Raw genomic sequence first — 27,280 nt, forward strand, 5'->3', positions numbered from 1 at the left:
AAACCCCAACACAAAACAATGGAAAAATATCTTCAGACTAGAGGCCGGGTGCATGGAAATTCATGCACTGGGGGGGGGAGGGGGGGGCTGCCCCTCAGCCTGACCTGCCCCCTCTCAGTCCAGGAGACCTGGAGATCAGGGGACGGTAATACCCCCATCACACCCCTGCTGCTGCCACTGCAGGCAGCGCAAGCCGTGGCTGGGCCTGGTTACCTGAGCCTCAGGTGGCCCTGGGCTGTGGGCAGCCGCCATCCAAGGCTTGCCTGTGCCTTGGGCCAGCCCTGGGTGGCTGGAGTGCTGAGGAAGCTTGGCACCGCCATCTCTGAGGGCATGGCAGTCAATTAGCATGTTCCCTCCTTATTGGCTGCGGGCACTGCCAGCTTTATGAGGGAATGATGGCCAATTAGCATACTCTTTTATTAGATAGGATGGGATTAACAAAAAGACAAAAACTAAAAAAATACAACTATAAGCAAGCAGTTAAACTTTGCTGATGTTTAATATAGGAAATAACAGGTATATTATAAACTCTGAAAGCTCAGAAACAAAAATTGTTCTATCAATTGTGTGACTCTGGTCAGTGACCTCCTTGGAGATTGAGAAACATAGTTTCATTTTTGTAACCCCAAAGGCCATATCAGGATCCGGTAATAAGTGTAGGTAAACACAAAGGACCCCTCACATTCCCGCCTTCCTTTCCAGGGACCCAAAGCCTCTCCCTCTCTCCTCCCTTTGGGTGGAGTCAGGTGTGGATCAGATAGTCACGGCTCCCAGACGGCACAAAGGGCCTGTGCTGTAGGGGGTGGGGCTTTTGGAGAAGCAACTGGGGCTGCTGGGCTCTCCCCTTCTGTGGCTTCTGCTCGGACGGGACACTAGTCCTCAGGGGCTCCAGGTGGTCAGAGGAATGACTCAGGATCAAGGCTTGGGAAGTGGACCCTGACTCTCCAGGCATGGCCCAGTGAGGCGTGGCTGAGGGAAGCTGGCGTGGGGGCAGGGAAGACGTCAGGCCGGTATCTGAACATCACCCAACCTGGCCTCTTGGTCAACAGCTGCGGACACCTGTGATCCTGAGGGATGGGGACAGATGACATATATGTGTATTCTAAGCTCTAACCCAGAACGCCACACTGAGCAGGTTCCGTGTTCCTGTCCTCTTCCGCCACCAGCGTCAGAGGAACCGCCGTGGGTGTGTGTGGTGAGAATACCATGTCCTGTACAGCCTGGCTTGTTTCGGAGTTCCAGCCTTCTGGAACCTGCTCCTTTTACCCAGCCTTCCCCTTTAAGTTATCCACATGAAGGGCAAGGCTTATTTTTTGTTCCACAATAAACTTTATTTTATTTAGGAAAGCACACACAGTCCTGGGTGTTTCAGAGAACAGCGAGTGGAAAGACAGGAGACACTGGGCTGCAGCTGGCTGGCTTCTGCCTCTGGACCGGACCTCACTGACAGGCAGGGCTGCTTTGGCACCGGGAGTTCAGAACCAGGTCTGTGGCTGCCTCTGCCGATTCAGCAGGGTTTTATGGACTAACGTTTTATGCCGGTTTCATCTCTATTGTTCGCTCATTTGATAAATATGACGGGATTGTGCTGGGGATACAGAGGGGAACAAGAAACACTCCCTGCCCACGGGGCTCACAATCTAACTGGGAGGCACAGAGTGAACAGTCAGCACAACACAGAGTGGCACGCTCTGTGCACGCTCACTGTGGTGCGGGCCTGTGGGAGGCCACTGGCACGGCTGTGGGTGGCCCAACATTAAGAGAACAGAAAGCCACAGAGAGCCCCCCTGGCCCAAGTCGGACCCTTCTGTCAACCTCTTGTTCAGGTCCCTCGTCTATCTGCCCTGTCTCCTCCTGTGAAATCCATTATCTCGTGGCCTGTTCCAGTCACAAGTCACTGTGCACAGGTGCTACCTTCCACACGTGTGCCGCTTCCACCAGGCCGCTGCTCCGAGAACGAAGACTTTCCACAGGCACCATGGCTACGCGGCGGGCGGAGGCTGCCCGGGAACCGGGCTGGGAGGCAGCGGCTCTCGGGGCGGGCCCTTCTCCAGCGCTCGGCTGCAGTGAGCAGGATGCGGTGGAAGGCTGCAGGAGGTGAAAGGGTCTGGGCGCTGGCTGGTGTGGCTCAGTTGGTTGAGCGTTGTCATGTGCACTGAAAGGTTTCAGGTTTGATCCCTAGTCAGGGCACATACCCGGGGTTGCGGGTTTGATCCCAGTTGGAGTACGTGCAGGAGGGAACGGATCGATGCTTCTCACATCAATGTGTGGCGTTTTTTCCTTCCTTTCTCTCTTTCTCTCCCTTCCTCTCACTAAAATCAATAAAAATATATTAAAAAAAAAAAAAAAGGGTCTGGGGTAAACAAAAGTCATACAGAGAAAGCATACCTACTAGGCTGCTGCTAAGACTAGAACACTCAGAATACTTCTACTTATAAATGCAAAAACTCAAACCACAAACAGTTCTCTTGACAGCACAACTGTCTGAAAGAAACAGACAATCAAACAAGTATTTCATTGCAAACAAAAGCTGGACAGGAACCGCGCCCCCCGCCCAGTGAACGCGCTGGGAGCCTGGGCCCTGCAGCCGGCCGGGCTCAGTCGAACGTGATCCGGAAGCTGCGCTCCTGCTCCTTGCGCCGCCCCTCGCACACCTTGGTCACCTCCTCCACCTTCCTCTGCAGCAGGGCCGAGTTCTGGTCGATCCACTGCAGGGAGTCCATGTGCGCGTTGAGGATCTTGCAGATCTGCTGCAGCGGGTCGCTGGTGTCGGCGGGGCCCCCGGACGTGTTCAGGTGCTCGATGATGTCCTTGAGGTCCTGAGCCATGCGCTTCAGCTGGGCGTCGATGTTCTCGGCCAGCTTGTAGGTCTTCTCGCGCTCCTCGTCGGCGTGCTGCGGGTAGACGGACCCGCTCTGCTCCTTGACGGACTCCTCCAGGGGGCTCAGCAGGTCCTCCAGCTCCTTCTGCTGGGACAGGATGAAGTCGAGCTCTTGGTCCAGCCTCTTCTGGTCCAGCTTCACCTTCTCCACCTCGCGGTGGAGGGCGGTGATCTTCTCCCCGTTCTCGATCAGCGTGCGGTCCCAGGCGTTGACCTGCGTGGCCTGCTGCAGGAAGTGCCGCTCCTGGTCCTCCAGCTCCAGGCTCCACTTGTTGATCAGGCTCTCCAGCTGGGCATAGGTCATCACAGGGCTGGTGGACACCCCGGTGGCTGCGCCGGGGCCAGACGGAGCCGTTAAGGCAGTGGGCGCACTGCTGGGGATCCCGGCTGGTGCCAGGGGTTTGAGATTCAGGGAGAAGCTGCTGGTGCTGGTGGTGGTGGTGGCGGTGGACGTCGCTGTGGATGCGGTAGAAGTTGCTCCAGGAACCTTTAGGCTGAAGCCCAGCATTCCAGACCCAGAAGTCCCGGCTGTGGTTGCCGGGGCACCAAGGGACAGCCCGGTGGCAGCAGACGAGGCGGGAGCAGTAGCCAGTGAAGCGAAGAGTGTGGGTCCAGCACTGGTGGTGGCAGCAGCAGGTGCGGGAGCAGCTGGCTGTGTGGTTCCTGCTCCGGTGGCTGCTGGTGTGGCTGGAGTGAAGGCCAACCCAGCAAGTGTCGTGGGCTGGGCCGAACTCGCCATGGAGCCGATGCTGAAACCGGAGGTCCCCCCAGTCTGGGACGTGCTTCCACCTGTGAAGGAGAAGCCCCCGGGTGTGGTGGACGGAGCGGAAGAGGTGGCGGTGGAGCCGAACACAAAGCCGGTGGGTGCTGTGGCCTGGCTGGAGGTGACGGCGCTGGAGATGGCGTTGGTGAGGGTGCTGCTGCCGAGGCTGAAGCCAGTGGGCTGCGCGGCGGCCGGGGTGGCAGCTGCATTGCCCAAGCTCAGCTTTGGGGTGCTGATCCCCAAGGAAAAGCCAGTGCCTCCGGTGGCAGGCGTTGTGGTTCCAAAACTGAATCCTGAGGTCTGCGTTGCTGGCGTTTGGGTAGTGAGAGAGAACAGGCTGGTAGAAGGGGTGCTCGCAGCGGGCTGGGAGGGAGCCCCGAAAGTAAACCCGCCAGTGCTAGACGTGGAGAAAGAAAACCCAGTGGCCGGCGTGGTGGTTGCCGTCTTTGCGGTGCCAAACGTGAACCCGCCTGTGGGGGCCCCAGTGCCTCCAAAATTAAACCCGCTCATGGCTCCAGGCTCCGGCGGCGGCAGCTACTCCAGCTCCCAGAGCAGATCGTCCGCGTCGTCCGCACCCTTGGGGAGATCTTTAAAGCAGAGGAAGCGACATGATCAGATGGCAGCTTAGGAAAGGCAACCTCACTGGCCTGGGCGCGGCTCGGAGAGGCCCCTCTCCTCTTCCTAACCGGACCCCAAGGCAGCCGGAAAGGCGGGCGGAGGGCCGGCGCTGGCAGAGGTGCTCGGCCCCGCGTGTTCTCAGCTCGAGCGGGAGCCCCACGGCCAGGGGAGGAGTCCAAGAGCAGGCACCTGACCTGACCTCGGGGCCCGAGGAGGCAGCCGGGTTGCGCTCCCGAGCGGGACCAGAAGCACACCAATCTTTAGGCCCTGCTCCCAGGGTTCCCTGCTGCCGGCTGGAAGTGGGTAGAGCGTGCCTCCTTGAGTGGCCTTCTGGACCTCAAGAAACAGGCCTGGAAAGCTGAGCTCTACGGTAGGGCTCCATCCGTGCTCATCCCTGCCGTTTGGGACATAGCATGTACCTGCTAACTAAGGGGTGGGCATGGAACCCACGTGATCAGAGGGCTGGAAGGCGGAGTCCTTCAGCTGATCAATGATTCTCTTTTATCATGGATGTTTCTGTCTCTCCCTCTTCCTTCCTCTATGAAATAAAAAATAAATAGAAAGAAAGAAAGAGAAAGAAAGACACTAATGCAGTTGGGAAGTAGAAAGTGTCTGACAAAAGCGTGGCATGATCTTGTGACTCCTCAGCCTCCAATCTCAAACAAGGGACAGCAAAGCTCTCTGAGGCTCAGTTCCCGCAGCAGGAAAGTGGGGTAGCAGCTAGGGCGCTGAGGGTGGCAGATGGCTGGGCACTAGTTAGGGCGCTAATGGCCACTGCTGCCAGGCACAGGCACCTGCCCACATGCCCACCCCAGGAGCCTCTGGAGCCGTGAGGAAGGAGGGCTGTCAGTAAGGGGTAACTCGGCAGCAGGGGCTGTGAACGCCCAGCGTGAAGAAATTCTCATGAAGAAGACGTGGGCTGTGGCTGACCTCAGGTTTAATATGAATTCGCGGTCCAGCTGCCGCTGCTCAGTGGGCCCTCTGGCTGCGTGACGAGAGCACCCGTTCCAACGCAGAGACGGGATTTCCCAGCCCGACAGCTGTGTGCCCAGCCCTGTGCTGCCGACACCCTCAGCCGGACCCTCAGCTAGCTTCCCGATCAGCCTGCCAGGAGGCTGAGATGATGGCCACAGGGCACAGATGGGGGAAGAGAGGCTCAGATGAAAGTAATTTGTCAATCCTCACCCCAACTTCCACCTCGCCCTCTGCCTTCCTCCAGAACACTATTTTTCGCCAGGTCTCTCCTCCACAGCCGTGCTATGGTGGCCCTGCTCAGGCTCAGCAGATCTCGACAGGCTGCCCATCAGCCCCTCCTGGGAGCATTCACCAGGCGCACGGGCTCTGGCTGGGTGGCTCAGTTGGTCAGAGCGTCCTCCTGCTACACCAAGGCTGTGGGTTTCATCCCAGTCAGGGCGCATACAAGAAGCAACAACGAATGCATAGACAAGTGGAACGACCAATCAATACCCCCCTTTTCTCTCTCTCAATTAAAAAAAAAAAAAGGCAGCCAAAACCGGTGTGGCTCAGTGGATAGAGCATCAGCCTGCAGACTGAAGGGTCCCGGGTTCGATTCCGGTCAAGGGCATGTGCCTTGGCTGTGGGCACATCCCCAATGGGGGGTGTGCAGGAGTCAACTGATCGATGTTTCTGTCTCATCGATGTTTTTAACTCTCTATCTCTCTCCCTTCCTCTCTGTAAAATAAAAATAAATAAATAAATAAATATATTTTTTAAAAATATTCTTTTTTAAAAAAATATATTTTATTGATTTTGTACAGAGAGGAAGGGAGAGAGATACAGAGTTAGAAACATTGATGAGAGAGAGTCATCGATCAGCCGCCTCCTGCACACCCCCCACCGGGGATATGCCCGCAACCAAGGTACATGCCCTTGACCGGAATCGAACCCGGGACCTTTCAGTCCCCAAGCCGACGCTCTATCCATTGAGCCAAACCGGTCCCGGCTAAAATATTCTTTAAAAAAACCCAATGCTGCCAGATTAATGGTGGATGCCATTCTGGGGGCAGGATCCTGGCCTTGCCGTTTTTACAAAGCTCTTCCGGGGGCTTCAGAGAAAGGCCGCTTCACTCTCCAGAGGCCACGGCAGACGCCTGGGGCCACGCACGCGGGCACCACCTTCCGCATGAGCGAGCGCACCTGTCCCTGCAGGGCACCGCGGCCATTTGTTAGCAGCCACCCACACGTCTCAGTTCTGGAGAACTTCAGCTATTAATAAACTGCAGCTAAAATTCTCCCGGAAGAGCATTTATACAAAGGCTTTTTATACCATTAAAAAACTGAAGAAACATCTGTAGGGGCGTGTCTGGTTCATGGTTTGCCACTTATCAAATGCCATTTGTTCCCAACATCCCAGCTGCCAGGGATCTACTAACCACGCTCACTGACCCAGCCTATCGGTGTGTTTAAGATGCCTTATTGCTCACTTTCTCCTGAAAACAGGCCCGTCTGGGGCAGGTTCACTGTACAGACTCGGACAGTGAGGCCCAGAGGGGTTACTTCAGGGGAGCCAGAGACCTGGCAAACATCAGCTTCAATCCCAGGATTCCAGGCAGGGCACACAGGGCTGGGTCACCCGTGGGAGCAGGGACAAAGCTCTCTGGCCCAGGATCAGGAAGCACACACCTAGGCTGAGTGTTGAAGGATGAGGGACCAACCAGAAGATGGGCGGAAGGGCTGGTGAGAGCAGGCTGAAACAGGTGTGCTTCTGGGCGCTAAGTGGTTGGTGTGGCGGGAGGGAGTGTGCAGTGAAGGGTTCCTCAGCAGGCCTGAGCTGTCCAAACCTTGCACATTCCAAACAAAGGACTGGCCCTTGATGGGCTCCTGGGAGGGAACTCCTAAGCCCTTAGAGCAGTGGTCGGCAAACTGTGACGTGTGAGCCACATACGGCTCTTTGGCCTCTTGAGTGTGGCTCTTCCACAAAATACGTGTGGGTGCGCACGTACAGTGCGACTGAAACTTCGCGGCCCATGTGCAGAAGTCGGTTTCAGCCTAGGCGAGTCAATTTTGAAGAAGTGGTTCTAACACCGAGCCACACTCAAGGGGCCAAAGAGCAGCATGTGGCTCGCGAGCCGCAGTTTGCCGACCCCTGCCCTAGAGCAAGCATGCCAAGCTCTCGGTCGGCGGGCGGCATGTCTCATTTGGGCTGTAAGCCTCATTTATTTAAACAAGGTATGCAGCCCGCGGCTGCGAGTTTGACATACTTACTGTAGTGTGTCCTGCCAGATACAGGGTGTCTTTAAGATGGGCATTGGACCACACAGTGTCAGTTTGACCTCTGGAGGGGTTGGACACTGAGTGAAAAAATGTGACAGACTTTTAATAAATAGCCTGGACAGCAAGGCTTATCGTGTGTGTGTGTGTGTGTGTGTGTGGTCACACATCGTTGCTGGGAGCGTTAAGCGCTGTCTGTGTCGCCACTGGAAGAGATGACGGAAGCTGGTGCCTGGTCTCCTGGATTCTGCCCTGTGGTGCCTTTTCCCTCGGCCATTTTTTTTTTTTTTTAAGAGAAACTTATTAAAACCTGTGGCTTTACATCCACTTTATTTTTGCCATAACCTCCACGTACCAGTTCAAGTTTTTATATCTACATATGTGTGTGTGTGTGTGTGTACATATATATATCATTGATTTTTTTACAGAGAGGAAGGGAGAGGGATAGAGAGCTAGAAACATCGATCAGCTGCCTCCTGCACACCTCCTACTGGGGATGTGCCCGCAACCAAGGTAGATGCCCTTGACCGGAATCGAACCTGGGACCTTCCAGTCCGCAGGCTGATGCTCTATCCACTGAGCCAAACCAGTCAGGCCCCTTGGCCAATTTCTCTCTCTATCCACTCACTGTAACTATGAGCCTAACAGCTTTGCTCAGTTCCGAGTCCTTCTGGTGAATCACCGAATCTGAGGGTGGTCTTGGGGACCCTGACAAATGTAGAAGTTTGCATCAAAATCAAATAAAGTGATGATGGTCTGCAGGGTGTGTCCCAGTTAACAAAGCCAACCACAACCAGGATTCTGGGAATTTCCCACCAGGGCAGCTGACACTCACTGTTAGGAGCTGACACAGGCTTCCCCCTGACCGCAGCGGCCAGCTTTCCTAAGAGAGGCTGACGGCGCTGGGGAAAGCAGGAGGAAGAGAAACTGGAGAAGTGGCCTTCCCGAGAGGAGCGGGCGTGCGCTGAGCACGTGCCCAGGCCGGGCAGCGCCGCCCTGGCCACTGTAGTTCACGGGGTGAACCGAGGCCTCGAGAAGGGACTTCCTGGAGGTCACTGCGGAGATTGGCGGAGCCTGGCCCCTGCTGCCCAAGCTTTTCCCAAACCAGACCTACTTGGCTTCCAGCCCAGGGAGTCAGAAAGACCCCCTGGGATCCCACAACGCACACTGCTGAGCACCAGGCTCTCTGCTGTCACCTCCAGCTTCGCCCAGGCCCACTCACCTTCTCTATCTTTAGTTCTTTGTCACTAAACTCCTAACTATAATATCTACTCAGCCCCCTCTGTGCAGTCATAGCACAGAGAGAGAAAGGCCGACCCCCCAGGTGAGATCACAGAGAGTAAAACCTTTATGGCAGATCATTCATTCATTCAACAACTACTTTGGAGCCCCGGCCATGTACAGGCTCGGTGGGCACAGGCCCTGGAAATGAGGCTGTGAACGAGACAGAGGGGACCCTGCTGTCATGGAGCTTACAGCCCAGCAGACAGAAAAATAATTGTTCAAATAAGTCACCATCGTGCGTGCGGTCTGTGCACGAGGAACAGGAGAAAGCAGAGCACGAAAGGGAACTGGGGGCACCGGCACTGGGTGAGGGGATTAACCAGGCAGGCTGAGGCAGAGAGGGAGGGGAGCCGGACCAAGTCCTCAGACGGGATGGCTGAGGGGCAGGTGCCATTCTCACGGAGTCCTGGGATTTCCCTCCCGCCCTATCCCAATCCCTCTCCTTCGGTATCTGGAACGGGTTTGGGAACAAAAATGGGAGGGCACCAGCCTTGGACCAAGAGGGAATAAAGGACTAAGGAGGATTCGGGGCCCTGGCCTCTGTGGCTTGGTTGGTGAGGGTGGTCCCATGCACCAAAGGGTCCCTGGTTTGCTCCCGGCCGGGGCACAAGCCCGTATGCAGGGCACCAGGCTAGGAGCACCGGGTAGCAGCACCCTGAGCAGGGAACAGGCTCAGAGACAACGTGACTTCTCCAAGGTCAAGACCTCAAGTTCTGCCGGGGGCAGGGGAGGAGGAGATGGCAGACTTAGTCTTTTTGTTATTGCTTTTTTAATCCTCACCCGAGAATATTTTTTCCGTTACTCACTCTCTGAGAGAGTGAAAGGAAGGAGAGTGGGGGGGAGACTGAGAAACACCTACACTAAGCAACCGGCCAGGGCAGAATAAAGTCTTAGATGGAATGAGAGGGTCTGGGCAGATGGCTGAGGGAGGAAGGGGCTGCGGCCTGGCCACACAGGCAGTCTGCCTGGCCAGTCCATCTGAAGACAAAGCCATGATGCGGTTTCCCTTCCTGAGCCCACCGCTGCCCGCCACTGGCTCCCCTCAGACGCTCAATGGCTCCATGAGTCCCCCATGAGGCTCATCCACTGGCCCAGGAGCTGCTGCCCGCTGGCTTGATTCCGAGGGCCCTTGGTGGGGCTCAGGACTGTGACTCCGGGTCTGCCAGTCGCTGTCATCAGTAAGCCCTGTGGGCTTCTGTGCGCTCCGAGGGCAGGGCCTTTGCCTGTTCTTTTCTGTCAGTCAGCCTGAGTCCCTGCTTCTCTACTCTTAGCCCTGGGAGCTGATTCTAGGCTCATCCCCTGCCTCAGTCTCCTAAAAAAAGGAGGGGGGGCAGAGCTCGGATCATATGGTCTTTGTGAAGAGGAAATGTCTGGTCCCTGTCAGGCGCCTATGTTATTATCGCGTGTCTGAGGATCCTGAGCCCAGGAAACGTTAACTTAACGCAGTTCTGGGAAGTGCCTGGAGCTCAGCTCCTGGCATTCTGCCCTCGGCCAGCTGGTGGAGCTGCCGACCACGGTGCCGGAAGGACAGGCACTGCAGTGTGAACTTCCCCATGGAATTAGCTATTTAACGCGATAAGCAAGGAATGGCTTGCTGACCAGATCTGAGCCAAGGCAGTGTCCATTCTAGGCCACAAGACGGCAACACAAAGGCCGGGACAGGACTGTGCTGATTTATGTTTTTTTTAAAAAATATTTTTATTGATTTCAGAGAGGGAGAGGGAGATAGAAACATCAATGATGCCAATCATTGATTGGCTGCCTCCGTTACACCTCCTACTGGGGACAGAGACTGACCCGGGAATGTGCCCTTGACCAGAATAGAACCTGGGACCCTTCAGTCTACAGGCTGACACTATCCACTGAGCCAAACAGGCTGGGGCTGATTTATGTTTTAAAAGACTCACCCAGGCTGCTGGGAAATGGTGGCCAGGACTCTTGTGTCCAGTTCTTACACATCCATCCTGCCTGGTGGGCATGGCCAACTCTGGCAGCAGCTGCACAGAGCCAGAGAGGCAGAGCAGTTTTCTAAGCCACATCAGCAGCACGGAACCCTCAGAGCAATGGCTCCATGGGAAGGGTGCGATGGAGAAGCCCACCTGGGACTCCAGTCCGAACTGCCTCCGCCTGCTCCTCCCTGGGACCAGCACCCATCAACCTCCCAGGCCGAGCTGACTTGTGTCAGGTATTAGGGACCCGTGGGGAGACAAACAGGAGGTGCATGTGACTGTCTGTCTGCTCCTCAGGGGGAGGGGCCGTGGGAAGCCCCACTGCCTGTCATACTACCTGTCTTCTCCAGGCCAGATCCCATGGCAGGATCCCTCCAGGTTTGCTGCACGTTTGGGTGTTTACTGTTTAAATGCCTAAATGTTCCTGCAAGCTAACTGCAAGGAGGCTTCACCCCACCTGTTCCATTTCACAGTCCACCCAATGACTCAGCGGTGGCTATTTATTTATTTTTTTACAGAGAGGGAGAGAGAGGGATAGAGAGTTAGAAACATCGATGAGAGAGAATCCTCGATCAGCTGCCTCTTGCACACCCCCTACTGCCTCTACCTCCCCGGGTATCAACCACACGCTAAGGTTCCAGGGCTTTCTGTGCTGGGCCCTGATGGCAGTGCTTTAAGCAAAGTGGCATTCAGAGAACTTAAGTAACTTGCCCAAAGGTGCACAGGTAGTTAGGGGTGTGCCGGCAATCAATGTACATGCCCTTGACCGGAATCGAACCTGGGACCTTTCAGTCTGCCGGCCTATGCTCTATCCACTGAGCCAAACCGGTTTGGCTATTTTTAAAATGAAAATTATATTCCTTTTGTGAAGAGGCAGTTTGCCATATGGTTCTACATTCAAAAGGTACAACAGGGAACCCCACTGTGTCCATCCTCCCCGTCGTGTCCGTCGTCCCCCCCGTCACCAGCTCTCTTCCCTGGAGACAAGCAGTTACGTTTCTTGTGTCTCTTTCCCAGAGATTTTCAATGCCTTTAAGCAAACGCCCAGTGTACACTCTCCCCCTTTTGTACACAAAAGGCTGCATGCTAGATGCACTGTTCCTTTTCTCACTCACTAGATCCCGGGAATCGTTTTAAGCAGGTGCCCGCTCCTGCTCGCACAGAGGGGGAAGCACGCTCTCCGGGGGGAGAGCCTGGCCAGGCACAGACCCTGCTGCTACTCGAGGCGCCTCAAGCTGCTACCTAAATGCTCTTGGACTCCACCTTCGCCTTTTCTCTCCCTTGAAAATATGATCTCCACCCCAAGAAGTCATGTCACATCTAATTAGCAATTACACTCTCCTCTCTGCTCCTGAGGCCTGGAATTGCACCCAAAGGAGCTCAGGTGGCGGGACAAACAGCAATTTCCCCACAGGGATAACAGATCAGGTAAGACATGCGCAGAAAAGTTAAAAACCACAGGAGTAGATTTGAAGGAAGATTCTAGAACCACCACTCTGAAATTCAATGTCTTGTTTATTGTCTGTTTCTGCATCAGAAGTCAGCTCCACCAGAGGCAGGATTTTTGAGTTTCCACTGCTGTATCCCAGTGTCTGTACTAGTGGCTGACCCTCACAGTTAAATGCTTATCAATGGAATAAGTGGGTCCAGGGTTGCTTTATATTAGGATATATATATATATATATATATATATATATATATATATATATATCTCGTTGATTTCAGAGAGAAAGGGAAAGGGAGAGACAGACAGAAGCATCAATGAGAAAGAATCATTGATCTGCTGATTCCTGCACGCCCCCTACTGGAGATTAAGCCCACAACCCGGGCATGCGACTTGACTGGGAATCGAACAGTGAATTCCTGGTTCAAAGGTCAACACTAAACCACTGAGCCACGCTGGCTGGGCTTCTACCAGGTACTATTTTAAGTGCTTTTCATGTGCTAATTGGTTTAACTCTCACTCCTCCCACCATGAGGTACCATTAGTCTCTCCCTTTTAGAGTTAAGTAACTTGTCCAACATCAACATACATGTCAAAGTCAGGATGAATAAGACAAGATCTTGGGCCTGGTGGAGTTTTTGGTTCAATCCCTGGTCAGGGCATATACAAAAAGAACAACACATCGATGTTTCTCTCTCTCTCTAAAAAAAAAAAAAAAAAAAAAAAAAAAAGCCCCGGAGAGAGGCTAAGGCACAGCACACCTGCTCAGACAGAACCACACACATATGCGCTCCCCTCCCAGCCGCTCTCCTATAATCAACACCAATGGCCCAGGGGAGAGGCAGTGATGTCAGTGGGGGAGGGAGGAAAAGTCCTGGCCGGGTTGTGGCAGACAGTTACCATGGAGACAGGTTCTCTGGGAACCAGGTGAAGCCCCCAGAGGTGGGGACAGGGTGGCTTTGATTCTGAGAACAGAAGCAAACACAGCCTCTACCTGGCCCTGGGTATCAACCACACGCTAAGGTTCCAGCGCTTTCTGTGCTGGGCCCTGTTGGCAGTGCTTTAAGCAAAGTGACGTTCAGAGAGAGAACTTAGGTAACTTGCCCCAAGGTGCACAGGTAGTTAGGACTGCCCAGAGCTGAGCTGGGACCCATGAGCCTCTCCAATGTGACACTCTCTCACACACCATGTGCCATGTCTGGTACCCCTGTCCCAATCTCTAACGACACCCGGACCACCTCCACCACCTCCCAGGTAGTTCAGGTCTCATTCTGGATGCAGGCCAGGGCTGTCTGCCTTCTCAAGCTTCTGGCTTGGAGCGACAGGGAGGACACCAGCTGGTCTTTCCTATCTACCCCTCAGGAACCGTTCCCGCTCGGGGCGGGTGTGGGCAGATCTCTGCTGACCACTGCCCCCACTGTGCTCCATGCCTGTGGAGGGGGCACTTGGGGACCCTGGGTGCCTGCCTGCGAGGTTTACCTGCCTCCATCTCAACCTCTCTCATGCCCCTCAGCTCCCACGGTGACTGGCCGTGCCAGTGGGTGCTGGCTGGGTTCAGGCTCGGCCGCTTTCCTCTGTGCACAAGGGACCCCATGAGAACTGTCCGTCCATGGCCAAGCACAGCTGATGGTGAGGGACCGAGACAAAACCAGACCACTCAGGAATCGCGTCTCAACACAGACAAAAGCATGAACATTGTTCGAAGCACAGAAATGACCCAGCGCTGATGGCTGCTTCTGAACTAACCACAGTGCTTCTGTACCCTCTGGAGAAGATCACAATACTCAGGGGTGGACACTTCCTGCTTCCTGATAGCGCCGATCCAGAGCAAAGCCCTGCTTCCCCATCCTCCCAGCCACCTAACCCGGCCCAGCCCCCATAAACCCTAACACGCCCTTCCTCAGCCACCACAGATCCCAGATGGGCAGCCTTCCTGGCTACAAGGCACAGGAGACTCAAAGTGTTCAACCCTGTGCTCCTGGCGGCCCCTGGAACAGGCGGGGTACAGACACCCCCCTTTAGCAGGCACTGACCCCCAGGACATTTCTCCAGAGGGCTCCTTCCCTGCTCCCCAAACATGCCCTCCGGACTGTGGGTCTGGGCTGAGACCCAGGACTGGAAGGACTCGGTTCCTCTGCTCTCTGCTAGGCCTGGGGCGCGGGAAACCCCTGAACACAAGGGTCAGGGAGGGCCCACAGCCTGAGCCCATCCACGCTGTGGCTTGTTGGCGTTTCTCTGAATCACTTGCCAACCTTTTAAAACTTGGATCTTGCAGAAAAATCTGGCTTTCCAGCTCCTGTGAAATCAGAAGTGCCTCACCAGGAGGCTGGCATTGCTGCCCAGCACAATGAGCCGCCCCGAGCAGCACCTGCTCCGTGTGGGCGGTCCAGGGCTTCGCTGGCTGCCCGCCACAGGGCCTGCGGGTGTGTGCGGACGGCCCGCCTACTGAGCCGGCGCCATTCTGGGCCTTTTCACATATCATCCCTGCTGACCCCCCTTCACTGATAAGGCGACAGCAACAGGGGGCTCGGTATCCTGCTGGAGGCCAAAGAGCAGCAAGTCGCACGCTCCAGGACACTATGCTGTCATCACCTTCAGCTGCACTTTCCCTACAGTCCCTGTGGGCATGTGAGGGAGGGCGCACCCCGGTGCTGGCCCTAGTCTGTATCTTCCACATGAGGAAACTGAGGCTCCCAGAGGGGAGGTGTGGTAGGCTGGATAATGGCCCCCAAAGATGTTCACACCAGAACCCCCAGATCCTGTGAATAAGTGACCTCCCGTGGCAAAAGGCACTCTGCTGCTGGGACTAAGACAAGGATCTCGTGATGGAGACATCCTGGATGACCTGCGTGGCCCCAGGTCAGTGGTCGGCAAACCGCGGCTCGCGAGACACATGCAGCTCTTTGGCCCCTTGAGTGCGGCTCTTCCACAAAATATCATGTGTGAGCACACATGTACAATGCGGCTGAAACTTTGTGGCCCATGTGCAGAAGTCGGTTTTTCGGTCTGGGCGAGTCTATTTGGAAGCAGTGGCGCTAGAAGTGGGTGTGTCGGTCACATGTGGCTTGAGAGCTGGGGTTTGCCCTAGGCAATCACAGGGGCCTCTACAAGGGCAAGATCAGTGACAAACCAGGAGGATGGAAGCAGAGGCTGGAGGGGTGAGAAGAAGCTGCGAGGAGCCAGGAAATGCAGGTGGCCCCTCGCAGCTGGGAAAGGCCAGGAACGGGTTCTCCCTTGGAGCCTCTAGAAGGAACACAGCCCCGCCGGCCATTTTATACTTTCGGTCCCTGGGACTCAGAGGAACTAAGTGTGTGTTGATTTAAGCCACAGCAGTTTGTGGCAATTTCCTAGAACAATGAGCACAGAAACTAATACAGAAGATCACGGACGGGGACACAGGGCGCGGTGCAGGGCCTAACTGGGTTCTCAGAGCTTGGCTACTCTGCCCAGGAAGGGAAGGAGAAGCAGGAGTGAGGGGCCGGGAAGGGGCTCGAGGACTCTGAGCCCACAGGCCACGTGGCAGAGCTGTGCCCCGAGCTGCCCTTTCCCCTGGTGACCTGGCCTTGGCCTTCCTGCCCTGTTTGCCAGGACGCCCACCGCCAACTCTGCCCCCGTGGCCTAGTTACCTGCCCTAGTGCCTCTTCAGGGACAACAGTATTGATTCCCCAGCTCTGTGCATGAGCAGCTCACTTAAAAGTGAACTGAAGCCGCCCCGGCTGCGTGGTTCTGTTGGTTGGAGTGTCATAGCATACACCAAAACGTTTGTGGGTTCGATTCCCGGTTGGGGTGCACATGGGAGGCCACTGATGGATGTTCTCTCATATCGATGTTTCTCTCTCAAAAATCAGTAAAAATGCCGAAACCAGTTTGGCTCAGTGGTTAGAGTGTCGGTCTGCGGACTGAAAGGTCCCAGGTTCGATTCCGGTCAAGGGCATGTACATTGGTTGTGGGCACATCCCCAGTAGGGGGTGTGCAGGAGGCAGCTGTCGATGTTTCTCTCTCATCAATGCTTCTCACTCTCTGTCCCTCTCCCTTCCTCTCTGTAAAAAATCAATAAAATACATATATTAAAAAAAAATCAGTAAAAAAAAAAAAACCCTCCCCAAGTGAACCGATGCGTACTGAGGCAGCAGCACAGGGCTTCTAAGCGCTCAGGGAAACAGTCACATACACAGTGTCTGTGAGGCAGCTATGAAAGCAGAACAAAGTGTGACGGGGACAGGAGGAGAAACAAACATGCAGAGATCCTTGAATTATTAAGTGCTGCTGGTTTTACCTACATCATTTCACCCAATCCTTAGGGAGAAATAACTAATGTTCCTAACTAGGCAGGTCCCATTCTAGCAACCTCACACACATTTATCTATTTCCTTACAGCCACCCTAAGAGGTGGGTCCTCTTACCCCACGTTATGGATGAGACCGTGTCACAGGGAGAAGATGCCACTTGCTGAGGGTCACGGAGGTTGGCACTGAGATGTGAACCCAGCAGGCTGGCTCCAGAGCCCTCGTTCTGACCCACTTTGTAGAAGGTAGCAGAGGCTCAGGATTGGAACCCGGGTCCCTCTGATTGCCAACTGGGTGCCCTTTCCATCATGCCAGGCTGTCTCCTGAACTGGGAAACCAGTGAGGGCTGCCGCACTAGTACGGGTGAGGAGGGCCTCCCCTAGGGCAGGGGAGATAGGGAGAGGCAAGTCAGAGTCATTAGAATCCGGCAACTGAGCAGCAGCGAACTAGAGGCGAAGGGCCAGGCTTGGTGGCCTCCCAGCAGGCCATGCCCTGTCCTGGGGTCAGATCTGAGAGGAGCAGACAGATTACAGAGCCCTGGGAGCTGGGAAGTGTTGGGAGGCCTGGGCTCTCACCAGCAGTGTGACTGTATAATCCCTCTCACCGCCTGGGCCTCAGCTTGCCCTCGGCCAGACAGTGATCTGAGGCTCCCCTCGCCCTTGCGCCTCAGATTCTCTGGGTTCTGCACAGGTGGCTGCTTTCCCTCCCCTCCACCACCCTCCCTGCTGTGCGGTGCCTCTCGCCGATCCAGGGCTCCGCTAATCAGGAGCTGGTTGCCAGGTGGCCTGAGGCCCCCAGAGAATCCCTCCAAAGAGCCAGGATGATGCAACCTGCCTGCAACTGTCACCTCACTCCACACATCTGGTCCTTCCGAACGGAAAAAGAATCCCCCACAGCCCCACCTGTGCTCCCAGCCCCAGCTCGAGAAAAAAGGGCTGGGGCGCCTGGACCCTGGAGGACTCTTCAAAGCTGGGGAGACTGAGGCTTCTGAATCCTGGAGGGGCTACCGGTCCGGTCACGAATGGGCACAAAAGCAGGCTCAGGGTGCCAAGACCTGGGTTCACAGGCAGCCACTAATGACCTCTGCACATAAATCAGAGCATGCTTGGAAGGGCTAGGCAGCTAAGTGTGAGCACCCACTCAGCATGACTGTCAAGTCTTGGCGGGGGCAGTCGGCACCAGGGTTGAACTGGTTGGGATCCAACAGCTACAGAGAGAAAAGGCACCAGGGTCCCTGCCCCAATGTTTTCTCCGTCAGCATACACTGCACACAGCCAGCAATGTGATTCCCAGACAGAGCAAGTTCATGTCCAGTTATTAAAAAACACCCTAGCCCTAGCCGGTTTGGCTCTGGATAAAGCATCGGCCTGTGGACTGAAGGGTCCCAGGTTCAATTCCGGTCAAGGGCACATGCAGGGTGTGGGCTCGAATCCCAGTGGGTGTGTGTGTGTGCAGGAGGCAGCCGATCAATGACTCTCTCTCATTATTGATGTTTCTATTTCTCTCTCCCTCTCCCTTCCTCTCTAAAATCAATAAAAAATATATTTTTAAAAAAATTCTATCTGACCATCCTCTCAAAAATCCACAATCCCAATTTCTGAGACAAAACCAAACTGAAGGACTTTCCACAGAATACCCAATTGGCACTGGTCATGAAAGACAAATAGAGAAACTGCCACAGACCAGAGACGGCTAAGGACTTGATGACTAAATGTCATAGGGCATCTTGGAAGGGATCCTGGGACAACAAAAGGGTATTAGGGAACAACCAGTGAAGTCGGCATAAAGGTGAAGTTTAGCTAATAGAAGTCTATCAATGGCAACAATGGGGGACATTAGGTGAGGGGTATGTGAAAACTCTGTATTATCTTTTAAATTTAAATTTAATTTTTTAATTTTTGCTAATCCTTATCAGAGGCTATTTTGCCATTGATTTTTAGAGAAAGTGGAAGGGAGCAGGAGAGACACACACAGAGAGAAACGTGAATGTGAGAGAAACACATCCAGTCTTTTTTTTTTTTTTTTAATATATTTTTATTGATTTTACACAGAGAGGAATTGAGAGGGATAGAGTTAGAAACATCGATGAGAGAGAAACATCGACCAGCTGCCTCTTACACACCCTCCACTGGGGATTTGCCCGCAACCAAGGTACGTGCCCTTGACCGGAATCAAACCCGGGACCTTTCAGTCCGCAGACTGACACTCTATCCATTGAGCCAAACCGGTTTTGGCCACATCCAGTCTTTAACCAGGGCTGGGGATTGAACCTGGGACCCTTTAATCCATGGGCTCTACCCACTGAGCCAAGCCGGCTAGGGTTGTACTATCATTTTTGTGACTTTTCTCTAAACCTAAAGTCATTTCCAAATAAAAAGTAAAAACAACAACAAAAACACAACAAAACCTCTCGCATAACCTAGAAGCTCTCAGAAGCATACAGGTGTGTGTGTGTGTGTGTGTGTGTGTGTGTGTGTGTGAGAGAGAGAGAGAGAGAGAGAGAGAGAGAGAGACAGAGAGAGAGAGAGACAGAGAGAGGGAGAGAAGATCCGCTGAGAGAGACACACTGATTGGTTGCTCCCTGCATGCAGCCCAATGGGGATCCAGGGATGGAACCTGCCTCACAGGTATGTGACATTACCTGAGAATTGAACCCAAGACCCTTCAGTGCCTAGGCTGACACTTTCCAACGAGCCACACCGGCCAGGGCACCAGTCATAGTTTTAAGGCCCTAACTGCTTAGCAATGAAGAGAAAACATCCCCACGCCAATAATAATAATAATAATAATAATAATAATAATAATAATACCAGCCCGTGTGTCAGTCACCAGTCTAAGATACTATTAATGCCCCCACCCCAGGCTCCCGCCTTAAGCCAGGAGGAATCTAAGACCTGGGAAGTAAGGGGAATCCCAGTGTCACACAGCTAGTAAGTGGGGTGCAACCAAGTTCGAACCCGAACAACCTGTCCCAGGTCTGTGATCTTAACTGCTGCTCAGTGATATCTACACACCAGTGCAGCCTCTACCGACTCAAGGAAATATGGAGCAAGTGCTCAAACAGTGGCAGAGGGGGAGGGGCAGGGAGTGCTCTACGGGAAAGTGGTCAGAGCCCAAGGGCATCCTGAATGTTCAGAGAAGGGGCCTGGGAACCAGCATATCTTTTTTTTTTTTTTAAATATATTTTATTGATTTTTTACAGAGAGGAAGGGAGAGAGATAGAGAGCCAGAAACATCGATGAGAGAGAAATCATCGATCAGCTGCCTCTTGCACACCCCCTACTGGAGATGTGCCCGCAACCAAGGTACATGCCCTTGACCAGAATCGAACCCGGGACCCTTCAGTCCCTAAGCCGACGCTCTATCCACTGAGCCAAACCGGTTTCGGCAAGCCTGCATATCTTTATTCCCCACATAACTCTCAGGATTAGGGTCGCCCCACCTCACCGCTCTGGATTTCTGATTCAGTCCCGCACTGCCGTAGAAGTGATGAAGGCTGAACTCCAGGTGTGATGTCCTGACGGGGACAGACGCAGGGCGGGAAGGAGAAGTTTCTGCCGCAGAGGGAAGACCAACATCCATTGGATGGCGGAGGGCCCAGCGCACGGGGAAGGGGCGGCGAGGACGCTCCCGTTACAAATGGAGGCACAGATCCCCCCGTTTTGGCAGGGCTGTGAGACTAAGCCAGTGGGGGACAGCTCAGAAGGGGGGCCCTCGGGCAGAACAACGAACCAACTGACCCAAGAGCAGTGCTGGGGACAGGGCTAAGGAGGGTGGGCAGTGGATGGTGAAAAGGGGAAGTGGGGGCAATACTGCCCGATTCCCTCATCCCTGGGTCAGGATGGGGCTGAACACCCAACATTTGGAACGGGTGACGGTGGGATGGGGGAAAACTGCCACCTTAAACTGGCTAACACACAAGAAGGGCCTATTAGCTGCAACCGGTGTGGCTCAGTGGATAGGGCATGGGCCTGCGGCCTGAAAGGTCCCGGGTTCGATTCCAATCAAGGGCATGTACCTTGGTTGCGGGCACATCCCCAGTGTGGGGTGTGCAAGAGGCAGCTGGTCTATGTTTCTCTCTCATCAATGTTTCTACCTTCTATCCCTCTCTGTAGAACCTCAATAAAATATATATTTAAAAAAAAAAAAAAGAAGAAGAAGAAGAAGAAGAAGAAGAAGAAGAAGAAGAAGAAGAGGGCCTATTAGCAGGCGTTGGTTAGTCAAGTGCCTGAGGCTCTTGCCCTGCCTGGCCTGTGTGGCTCAGTGGGTAGAATGTTGGTCCAGCACCGAAGGGTCCTAGGCTTGATTCCCAGCCCAGGTTGGGACTGAGGTGGGAGGCAATCAGTCCATGTGTCTATCTCACATTGATGTTTCTCTCTCTCTCTCTCTTCCCCCTCCCACTCTCTCTAAAAATCAATGGGAAAGAATATCCTTGGGTAAGGATTAACAAGTGTCTGGGGTTCTTACAGCGGTGGGGGTAGGGTGAGAGTGGGGGGCCGAGTTCCCATTGATAACAAGAAACGTCGAACAGCCGAGACCGGTTTGGCTCAATGGATAGAGCGTTGGCTTGGGGACTGAAGGGACCCGGGTTCGATTCCGGTCAAGGGCATGTACCTTGGTTGCGGGCATATCCCCAGTAGGGGGTGTGCAAGAGGCAGCTGGTCGATGACTCTCTCTCATCGATGTTTCTAGCTCTCTAGCTCTCTCCCTTCCTCTCTGTAAAAAATCAATAAAATATATTTTTAAAAAAACACACATGTCGAACAGACATGTATGAGCGGGGCTCTGTGCGTGGGGCTCCCCCAGCATCAACTTATTTGACTCTCACAAACCACCGCCTCGGGGACAGTTGCTTATTCTCATTTTACAGGCAGTTCCCCACCTATTGGAGGCCCGAGGGTTTCAGTTATTTTCCCAAGGCCAACCCCCCAAAAGGGTCCTCGGGGTGAGACGTAAGTCGGGGCATGAAGACACCAGCATGTGGCGGGCCGGAAACCCGTGGAGCAAAGGGAAGTAAACCACAAATGAGCCGGTGCTGGTCTCAGGGGGGAGGAAACCAGGCGGCTGGGTCCGAGAGAGCAGAAGACCGGACTCGCAGAGGGAAGGGGCCGGACCTCAGAGCCACGGGGAAAGGAGGGCCAGCACCCTCGGGGTCGGAAGAAAAAGGGAGTTGAGTTGGATCCTAGGCCGGAGAAAGGAGACGGCCGAACTCTTGGGGTCCAGAGGAGGATGGGGCCGGAGCCCCGAGAGGAGGGGGCCAGGCGCGCCCGCCGCCGCCGGTTGGGGCCCCGCCGGGGCGGGGCGCGGAAGGATCTGGCGTGCCGCGTGCTGCGCCGCCCCCGGTATATCTGTCCCTGGTCCCCGGGGCCGCCTCATTCCCCATCCTCAGGTCACGTCAGATCACCATCTCTCCCCGCGCTGCCGCGACACCGTCTCCGCCCGCGTAGCCCCGCCATGGCTCTGTAGCCGCGACCCCTCCGTGCCCCCGGCCCGCCTCCACGCTTACCGCGCCTGCGCTCGCCGCTCCCGCCTTCTCTCTTCAGCCGAGGCCGCTGCCGCCTCTCTTTTCCGCAGCCATGGAGTGAGTAACCGCTCGTCCCTCCTGCTCCAACTGCCTTTCCCGCCCTTTCGAAGCTCGCGGCCTTCACGACTAGGCCGGAGAAGGGAGGGGGGAGGCGAGCGTGAGGGATCACGGTCGCGCAGGCGCAGAAGAGGGAACTCGCGCGTCGGCGCGCTGCCGAGCATGCGCACTCGGCCCAATGGTGGAGAAGGTGGGCGGGGGTTCTTACAGAGAATGTTGGCGTTTAAAGACGGCCCACGTGCGGTTACGCCGGCGTACTAGCCCCCAGAGAGGGTTTTACTTGTTTGTCCGCGCGCCGATGCTCATGCGCACTAGCGCACCAGAACCCGTATTTCTGCGCGAAGGGCCGGCAGTAAGCAGCTGCGCATGCGCACTAGCCCCCAGGAGGGCGGAAGAGCCTCGGGGCGGTTTCAGGGGCGGCGCATGCGCTTTGGCGTTCGGCGAGAGCGCCTAGTGTGGACGCATGGCGGGGGGTGTGTGTGTGTGGAGGCTGTTCGCCGGTCCCCTCCGCCTTCCCTGCTCCACGTTGCTTAGTTGTACAGCACGGCTGCCCTCTTTTTTATTCAGGCATCTGCTGGGGCGGGAGCTGGGTTCACTTGGGTGGAAAACGGGGCTTGGAGACAACCCGTTACGAATGGGGTGGAGCTAGGGTCACGGCCGTCGCGAAGGGAGGGGCTTACGGGAGCCATTGTGAGGGGCGGGGCTAAGCGAACGTGGGGAAGAGGGTTGGGGTTCCGATTGGAGGAAGAGGCGAGGCCTCTGGGGAACCATCGGGGAGGGGCGGGGCTAAGATAAACAGGGGCGGGACTTAGAGGGACAATGGAGGTCGCTGCAAAGTTCTAAAAGGGAAGGATGGGATGCGAATGGATAATATTGAGGGGGGTAAGGGTAGGGAACCGGGGAATTCCCCTGGGAATTGATTTGGGATGGAACCTAGGGAGAGAGTGGGGCCTAAAAGAAATGTTTGAGAAGGAGGAATGTGACTGGAAGAAAATTCCCCTGGGATTGAGGTTTTTTGGTTTTAAAAAAATTCTTAAGCATTACAAATAGTACACATGTCTCCTTTATTCATCCTTGACCTCCCCCCAGCCTCCCCTACCCCCCAGCATATGCCTTCACCTGTCCCCCTCCCCCCATTGAGTTCTTTTAAGGTGGAATATTATGGTGTGCGTGGGAGTGGCTAAAGGAAATTCCCCTGGGAGACCGTTAGATTTCTGTATTGGAAGGACTGGGTCTTGGGATTTTGAAGACAGGAGTGGTAGTGAAGCATAGTAACCTCCGTCTTGTATACAACTGCTGTTTGAGCCAATGTTTCTAACTCTATCTCTCTCCTTCTCTGTAAAAAATCAATAAAATATATTTAAAAAAAATAAAACTGCTGTTTGAAATTCTCTACTATTGTTAGATAGTCCCTAGTCCTCTAAACTCTGCCATTGTCAACTCTGTCACTTTAAGACTGTCTCTTATTCTATGAAATGACTTTGTTTTTAGTTCAAATAATAGAAAAAGATAAACGTAACTGTCTGACCTTGCAAACTAGCCATCCAATGTAACAGACTAATATGGACTAATACTGATAATAATTCCCATATTCTTACGCCGCCACGTGCTAACTCATTATGTATTCAAGGTTACACCTGCCTGTAACAATTAACTCACACAGAGCCCTTTGTAATCCCTGCAAACAAAGAGGCTCGAAAATATAAATACGGGAGACTTCCTGTATGTGTTGCTCAGAGATTTGGAAGAGTCGCCTCCCTCTGGGCCTCGAGAAATAAACGTCTCCTGATTAATTGGCTCATTAAATCTCGCCCGTTGATTTATGATACTACAGTAGGGCTCAGGGATTTGGGGAAGGGGCAGATTTAGGATGCTGAGAGGGCAATGTGTAGCCCCAATCCCAGTTGGAAGCGGGAGGGAGGACCCCGGGGGCCATGGGGTGTGGCTTGGTTTCCCTGTGAGTGAAGCTGACCTATGACCCCCACCCACTTTTGTCGCACGTGTAGGTCCTCCACTTTCGCCGTGGTGCCTGTCTTCGCCCAGCTGAGCAGCCTGCAGAGCCTCCTCCCAGCTGCTGGTGCAGCCTCCTTCACCGCCACCCGTGCCCAGCGCCCGTGCTGCAGCCATGTCACTCCTGGCGACACTGGGGCTGGAGCTGGACAGGGCCCTGCTCCCAGCTAGCGGGCTGGGCTGGCTCGTAGACTATGGGAAACTCCCCCTGGCCCCTGCCCCCCTGGGCCCCTATGAGGTCCTTGGGGGAGCCCTGGAGGGCGGGCTTCCAGGGGGGGGAGAGCCCCTGACAGGTAAGGACAGGTGGGGAGTGGAGGTGGGGTGAGCTGGGATGGAGGGGGCTGGTGAGGGTGGAGGAGACAGAGTAGGAGGAGGAAGAGTTCATTTATTTATTAATTGGATAAGTCATTACTGAGTGCCTGTAATATATTAGACACTGTTTTAAGTGCTGGGGATGTAACTAGGAATAAGGCTGACATGGTCCCTGCCTTCTTAGAGCTCACACTCTAGTGGGAAGATAGACCAGAGGAATAAAATGAGGAGGTTGTGAGGTACGTGGGAAACGCTTAGTAGTGAGCTAAAAAAAAAAGAATGCCACCGGGGACCTAGTTCAGAGTGGGTCGCCAGGAAACCCTTGCCAATTAGGTGACATTTTGGCTAAAGCCTCAAGGCTGGGAAGGAATGAGCCACGATAAGACCCAAGCGAAGAGCTTTTCGGGTGGAAAGAACAGCATATGCAAAGGCCCTGAGGCAGGAATTGCTTCATTCATTCGTGTGCCCCACGTGCCTGGAACCTGGTGGGTCTTCCGTAATGAATGGATGGAAGATGAAACAGTTATCTCGTTTGCTTTTTTAAGACGACCTGCAGAGTACATCAGAGAAACCACAGATAGAGGGTAATCCGTAAAGAGGATGCTGGGATGGTTACAAAATGGCTGGTTGACTCTTCTGTTGTTTGGATCATTGGTTGGTTGACTGGCTCATCAGTTGGCTGATTGGGAGAGTTGAGTGACTGATTCACTTAGTTGATGGGTTGGTCCGTTAGTTAGTTAATTAGTTAGTTATTTTGATTTACCCGTTGGTTTGTGGACTGGTTTGATGATTCCTTGACCAGCTGGTAGACGGATGGAGCTCGTTGGAGGATTAACTCGGTGGGTGAGATGGATGGAGCAGAGATAAGTGAGCACCCCATTGGGTGGAGGACCCGGAACTCAGGGAACTTGTCCTTCTCCACTCCTCCAGGTGATGGCTTCTCGGACTGGATGACTGAGCGGGTTGACTTCACAGCCCTCCTCCCTTTGGAGCCCCCCTTCCCCTCCGGTGCCCTCCCCCCGCCTTCCCCGCCCCCACCTGACCTGGAAGCCATGGCCTCCCTCCTCAAGAAGGAGCTGGAGCAGATGGAAGACTTCTTCCTCGATGGTCCACTTCTTCCACCGTCCTCCCCACCACCACAGCTGCCGCTGCCACCACCACCGCCGCCGCCACCACCGCCAGCACCCCCCCTTCCGCTCCCCCTGCCCACCTTCGACCTCCCCCAGCCCCCTGCCCTGGATACCCTCGACCTGCTGGTCATGTACTGCCGCAACGAGGCTGGGCAGGGGGATGCGGGGTTGGCACCCCTTCCCCCAGCACAGGAGCTCCCTCCTCCTCCTCCTCCTCCTCCTCCCCCCTCTCGCCCGGCCCCCTACCCCAATCCTGCCACCACCACTCGAGGGGACCGCAAGCAAAAGAAGAGAGACCAGAACAAGTCGGCGGCCCTGAGGTACCGCCAGAGGAAGCGGGCAGAGGGGGAGGCGCTGGAGGGCGAGTGCCAGGGGCTAGAGGCACGGAACCGCGAGCTGAGGGAGAGGGCCGAGTCCGTGGAGCGGGAGATCCAGTACGTCAAGGACCTGCTCATCGAGGTGTACAAGGCGCGAAGCCAGAGGGCCCACAGCAGCTAGACGGGCAGGCTCTGGCCTCTAGGGGGCGCTGGTCTTCACCTCTGTTTCTGGGGCTGAGGCGGGAGGGTCCTTCTCTCATCCCTCTGCCTCTTGCCTCTTCTCATCCCTCCCGCCCCATTCTCTCTCCTTTTATCCTTGTGTCCTTGTCCATTTCTGGTTTTGCTTCCCTCTTCCCTCCCCAGAACCATGGCACATCTGGCCTTAGTCAGTGTCAGCACTTCCCAGGTGACAGCTGAGGGATGGGGCCCCGGGGAGCTCAGGATCCTCCCGCAGGGGTGAGACCGGGAAGCTGTGCCGATGAAGACAGGAGAGCCCTCTGTGGCAAGGTCAGGGAGGGTTTTAAGAATGACACCCATGTGATTAAGCACAAAAAAGCAAGCCAGGTGACCCAGGGAAAGACATTTATGCAGGGAGCCGGCTCAGCGCCAGTGGCTGTGGGGGCGGATGGGGAGGCGGCAGGGCTGGGGTGGCCGTAGTTGGTGGCTGGGTGTCCGTTTAGCTCTGGGAAGGGCGCAGTGTTCTGTGAAAATGGTTGGGGCTGGGCTGTGTCTAGGTGAGGGCGGGCAGGGAGTGATCCCTGGGGGGGTGGGGGGGCAAATAAAATGAAGAATTTCCTCCAGTCTGTGTGTCTGGTCTTTGAGAAAAGTTGGAGAGAGGACAGTCTCAGGTCACAGACAAAAATGATGGTAATAGAAATAACAGCCCTGACCCTGACTGGTTTGGCCCAGTGGTTGGAGCATCGGCCTGCGGACTGAAGGGTCCCGGGTTCGATTCCGGTCAAGGGCATGTACCTTGGTTGCAGGCACATCCCCAGTGGAGGGTGTGCAGGAGGCAGCTGATCGATGATTCTCTCTCATCAATGTTTCTGGCTCTCTATCCCTCTCCCTTCCTCTACGTAAAAAAGTCAAAATATATTATTTAAAAGAAGAAGAAGAGGAGGAGGAGGAAGAAAAAGAAATAACAGCCCTGGCTGGGTAGCTCAGTTGGTTAGTGTTATCCAATACCCCAAGGTTTCTGTTAGATCCTTGGTCAGGATACACACAAGAATCAACCACTGAATGCCTAAGTAAGTGGAGCAACAAATCGATGTTTCTCTCTTTTAAAAAAATCAAATAAAAATGTACAAAAAGAGAGCCTGGCTCAGTGGGTAGAGTCACCATGCGTGCACCAAAAGGTCGATGGTTCGATTCCCGATTCCCAGTCCAGGGTGTATACATGGGTTACAGGTTCCATTCATGACCCCGGTCACATGTTCAGGAGGCAACCAATCAATGTGTCTCTCGCATCTATGTT

At 54.6% G+C, this 27,280-nt stretch overlaps 3 protein-coding genes across 4 annotated transcripts in view; 1 reads left to right on the forward strand and 2 right to left on the reverse strand.

The window, feature by feature from the left end:
- Positions 1-22,076, reverse strand: part of IL4I1 (interleukin 4 induced 1) — a 36,010-nt gene extending 13,934 nt beyond the window's left edge. The window contains exon 1 of the mRNA XM_084906010.1: positions 21,963-22,076. The gene's annotated coding sequence lies outside the window, so the exon portion shown is untranslated. The remainder of the gene's footprint in view (positions 1-21,962) is intronic.
- Positions 1,307-22,098, reverse strand: NUP62 (nucleoporin 62). 2 transcript variants are annotated; one of them, XM_084906047.1, is made up of 2 exons: positions 21,963-22,098; positions 1,307-4,231 (listed from the first exon to the last, which is right to left on the reverse strand). In XM_084906047.1, exon 2 carries the CDS (start codon positions 4,152-4,154, stop codon positions 2,598-2,600), a length of 1,557 nt encoding a protein of 518 aa, XP_084762173.1. In that variant the 5' UTR covers positions 4,155-4,231; positions 21,963-22,098; the 3' UTR covers positions 1,307-2,597. The 2 variants fall into 2 exon arrangements, with proteins under 2 accessions (XP_084762173.1, XP_084762174.1); XM_084906048.1 differs by lacking the exon at positions 21,963-22,098 and adding an exon at positions 19,904-20,002.
- On the forward strand, positions 21,899-27,083 carry ATF5 (activating transcription factor 5). Its single transcript, XM_084906207.1, has 3 exons — positions 21,899-22,037; positions 24,044-24,340; positions 25,290-27,083. Exons 2-3 carry the CDS (start codon positions 24,163-24,165, stop codon positions 25,985-25,987), a joined length of 876 nt encoding a protein of 291 aa, XP_084762333.1. The 5' UTR covers positions 21,899-22,037; positions 24,044-24,162; the 3' UTR covers positions 25,988-27,083.
- Positions 27,084-27,280: the final 197 nt, after the last annotated feature.

The sequence above is a fragment of the Pipistrellus hanaki genome (genome assembly GCF_964339955.1).
Source record: "Pipistrellus hanaki genome assembly, chromosome: 15".
NCBI lineage: Eukaryota > Metazoa > Chordata > Mammalia > Chiroptera > Vespertilionidae > Pipistrellus > Pipistrellus hanaki.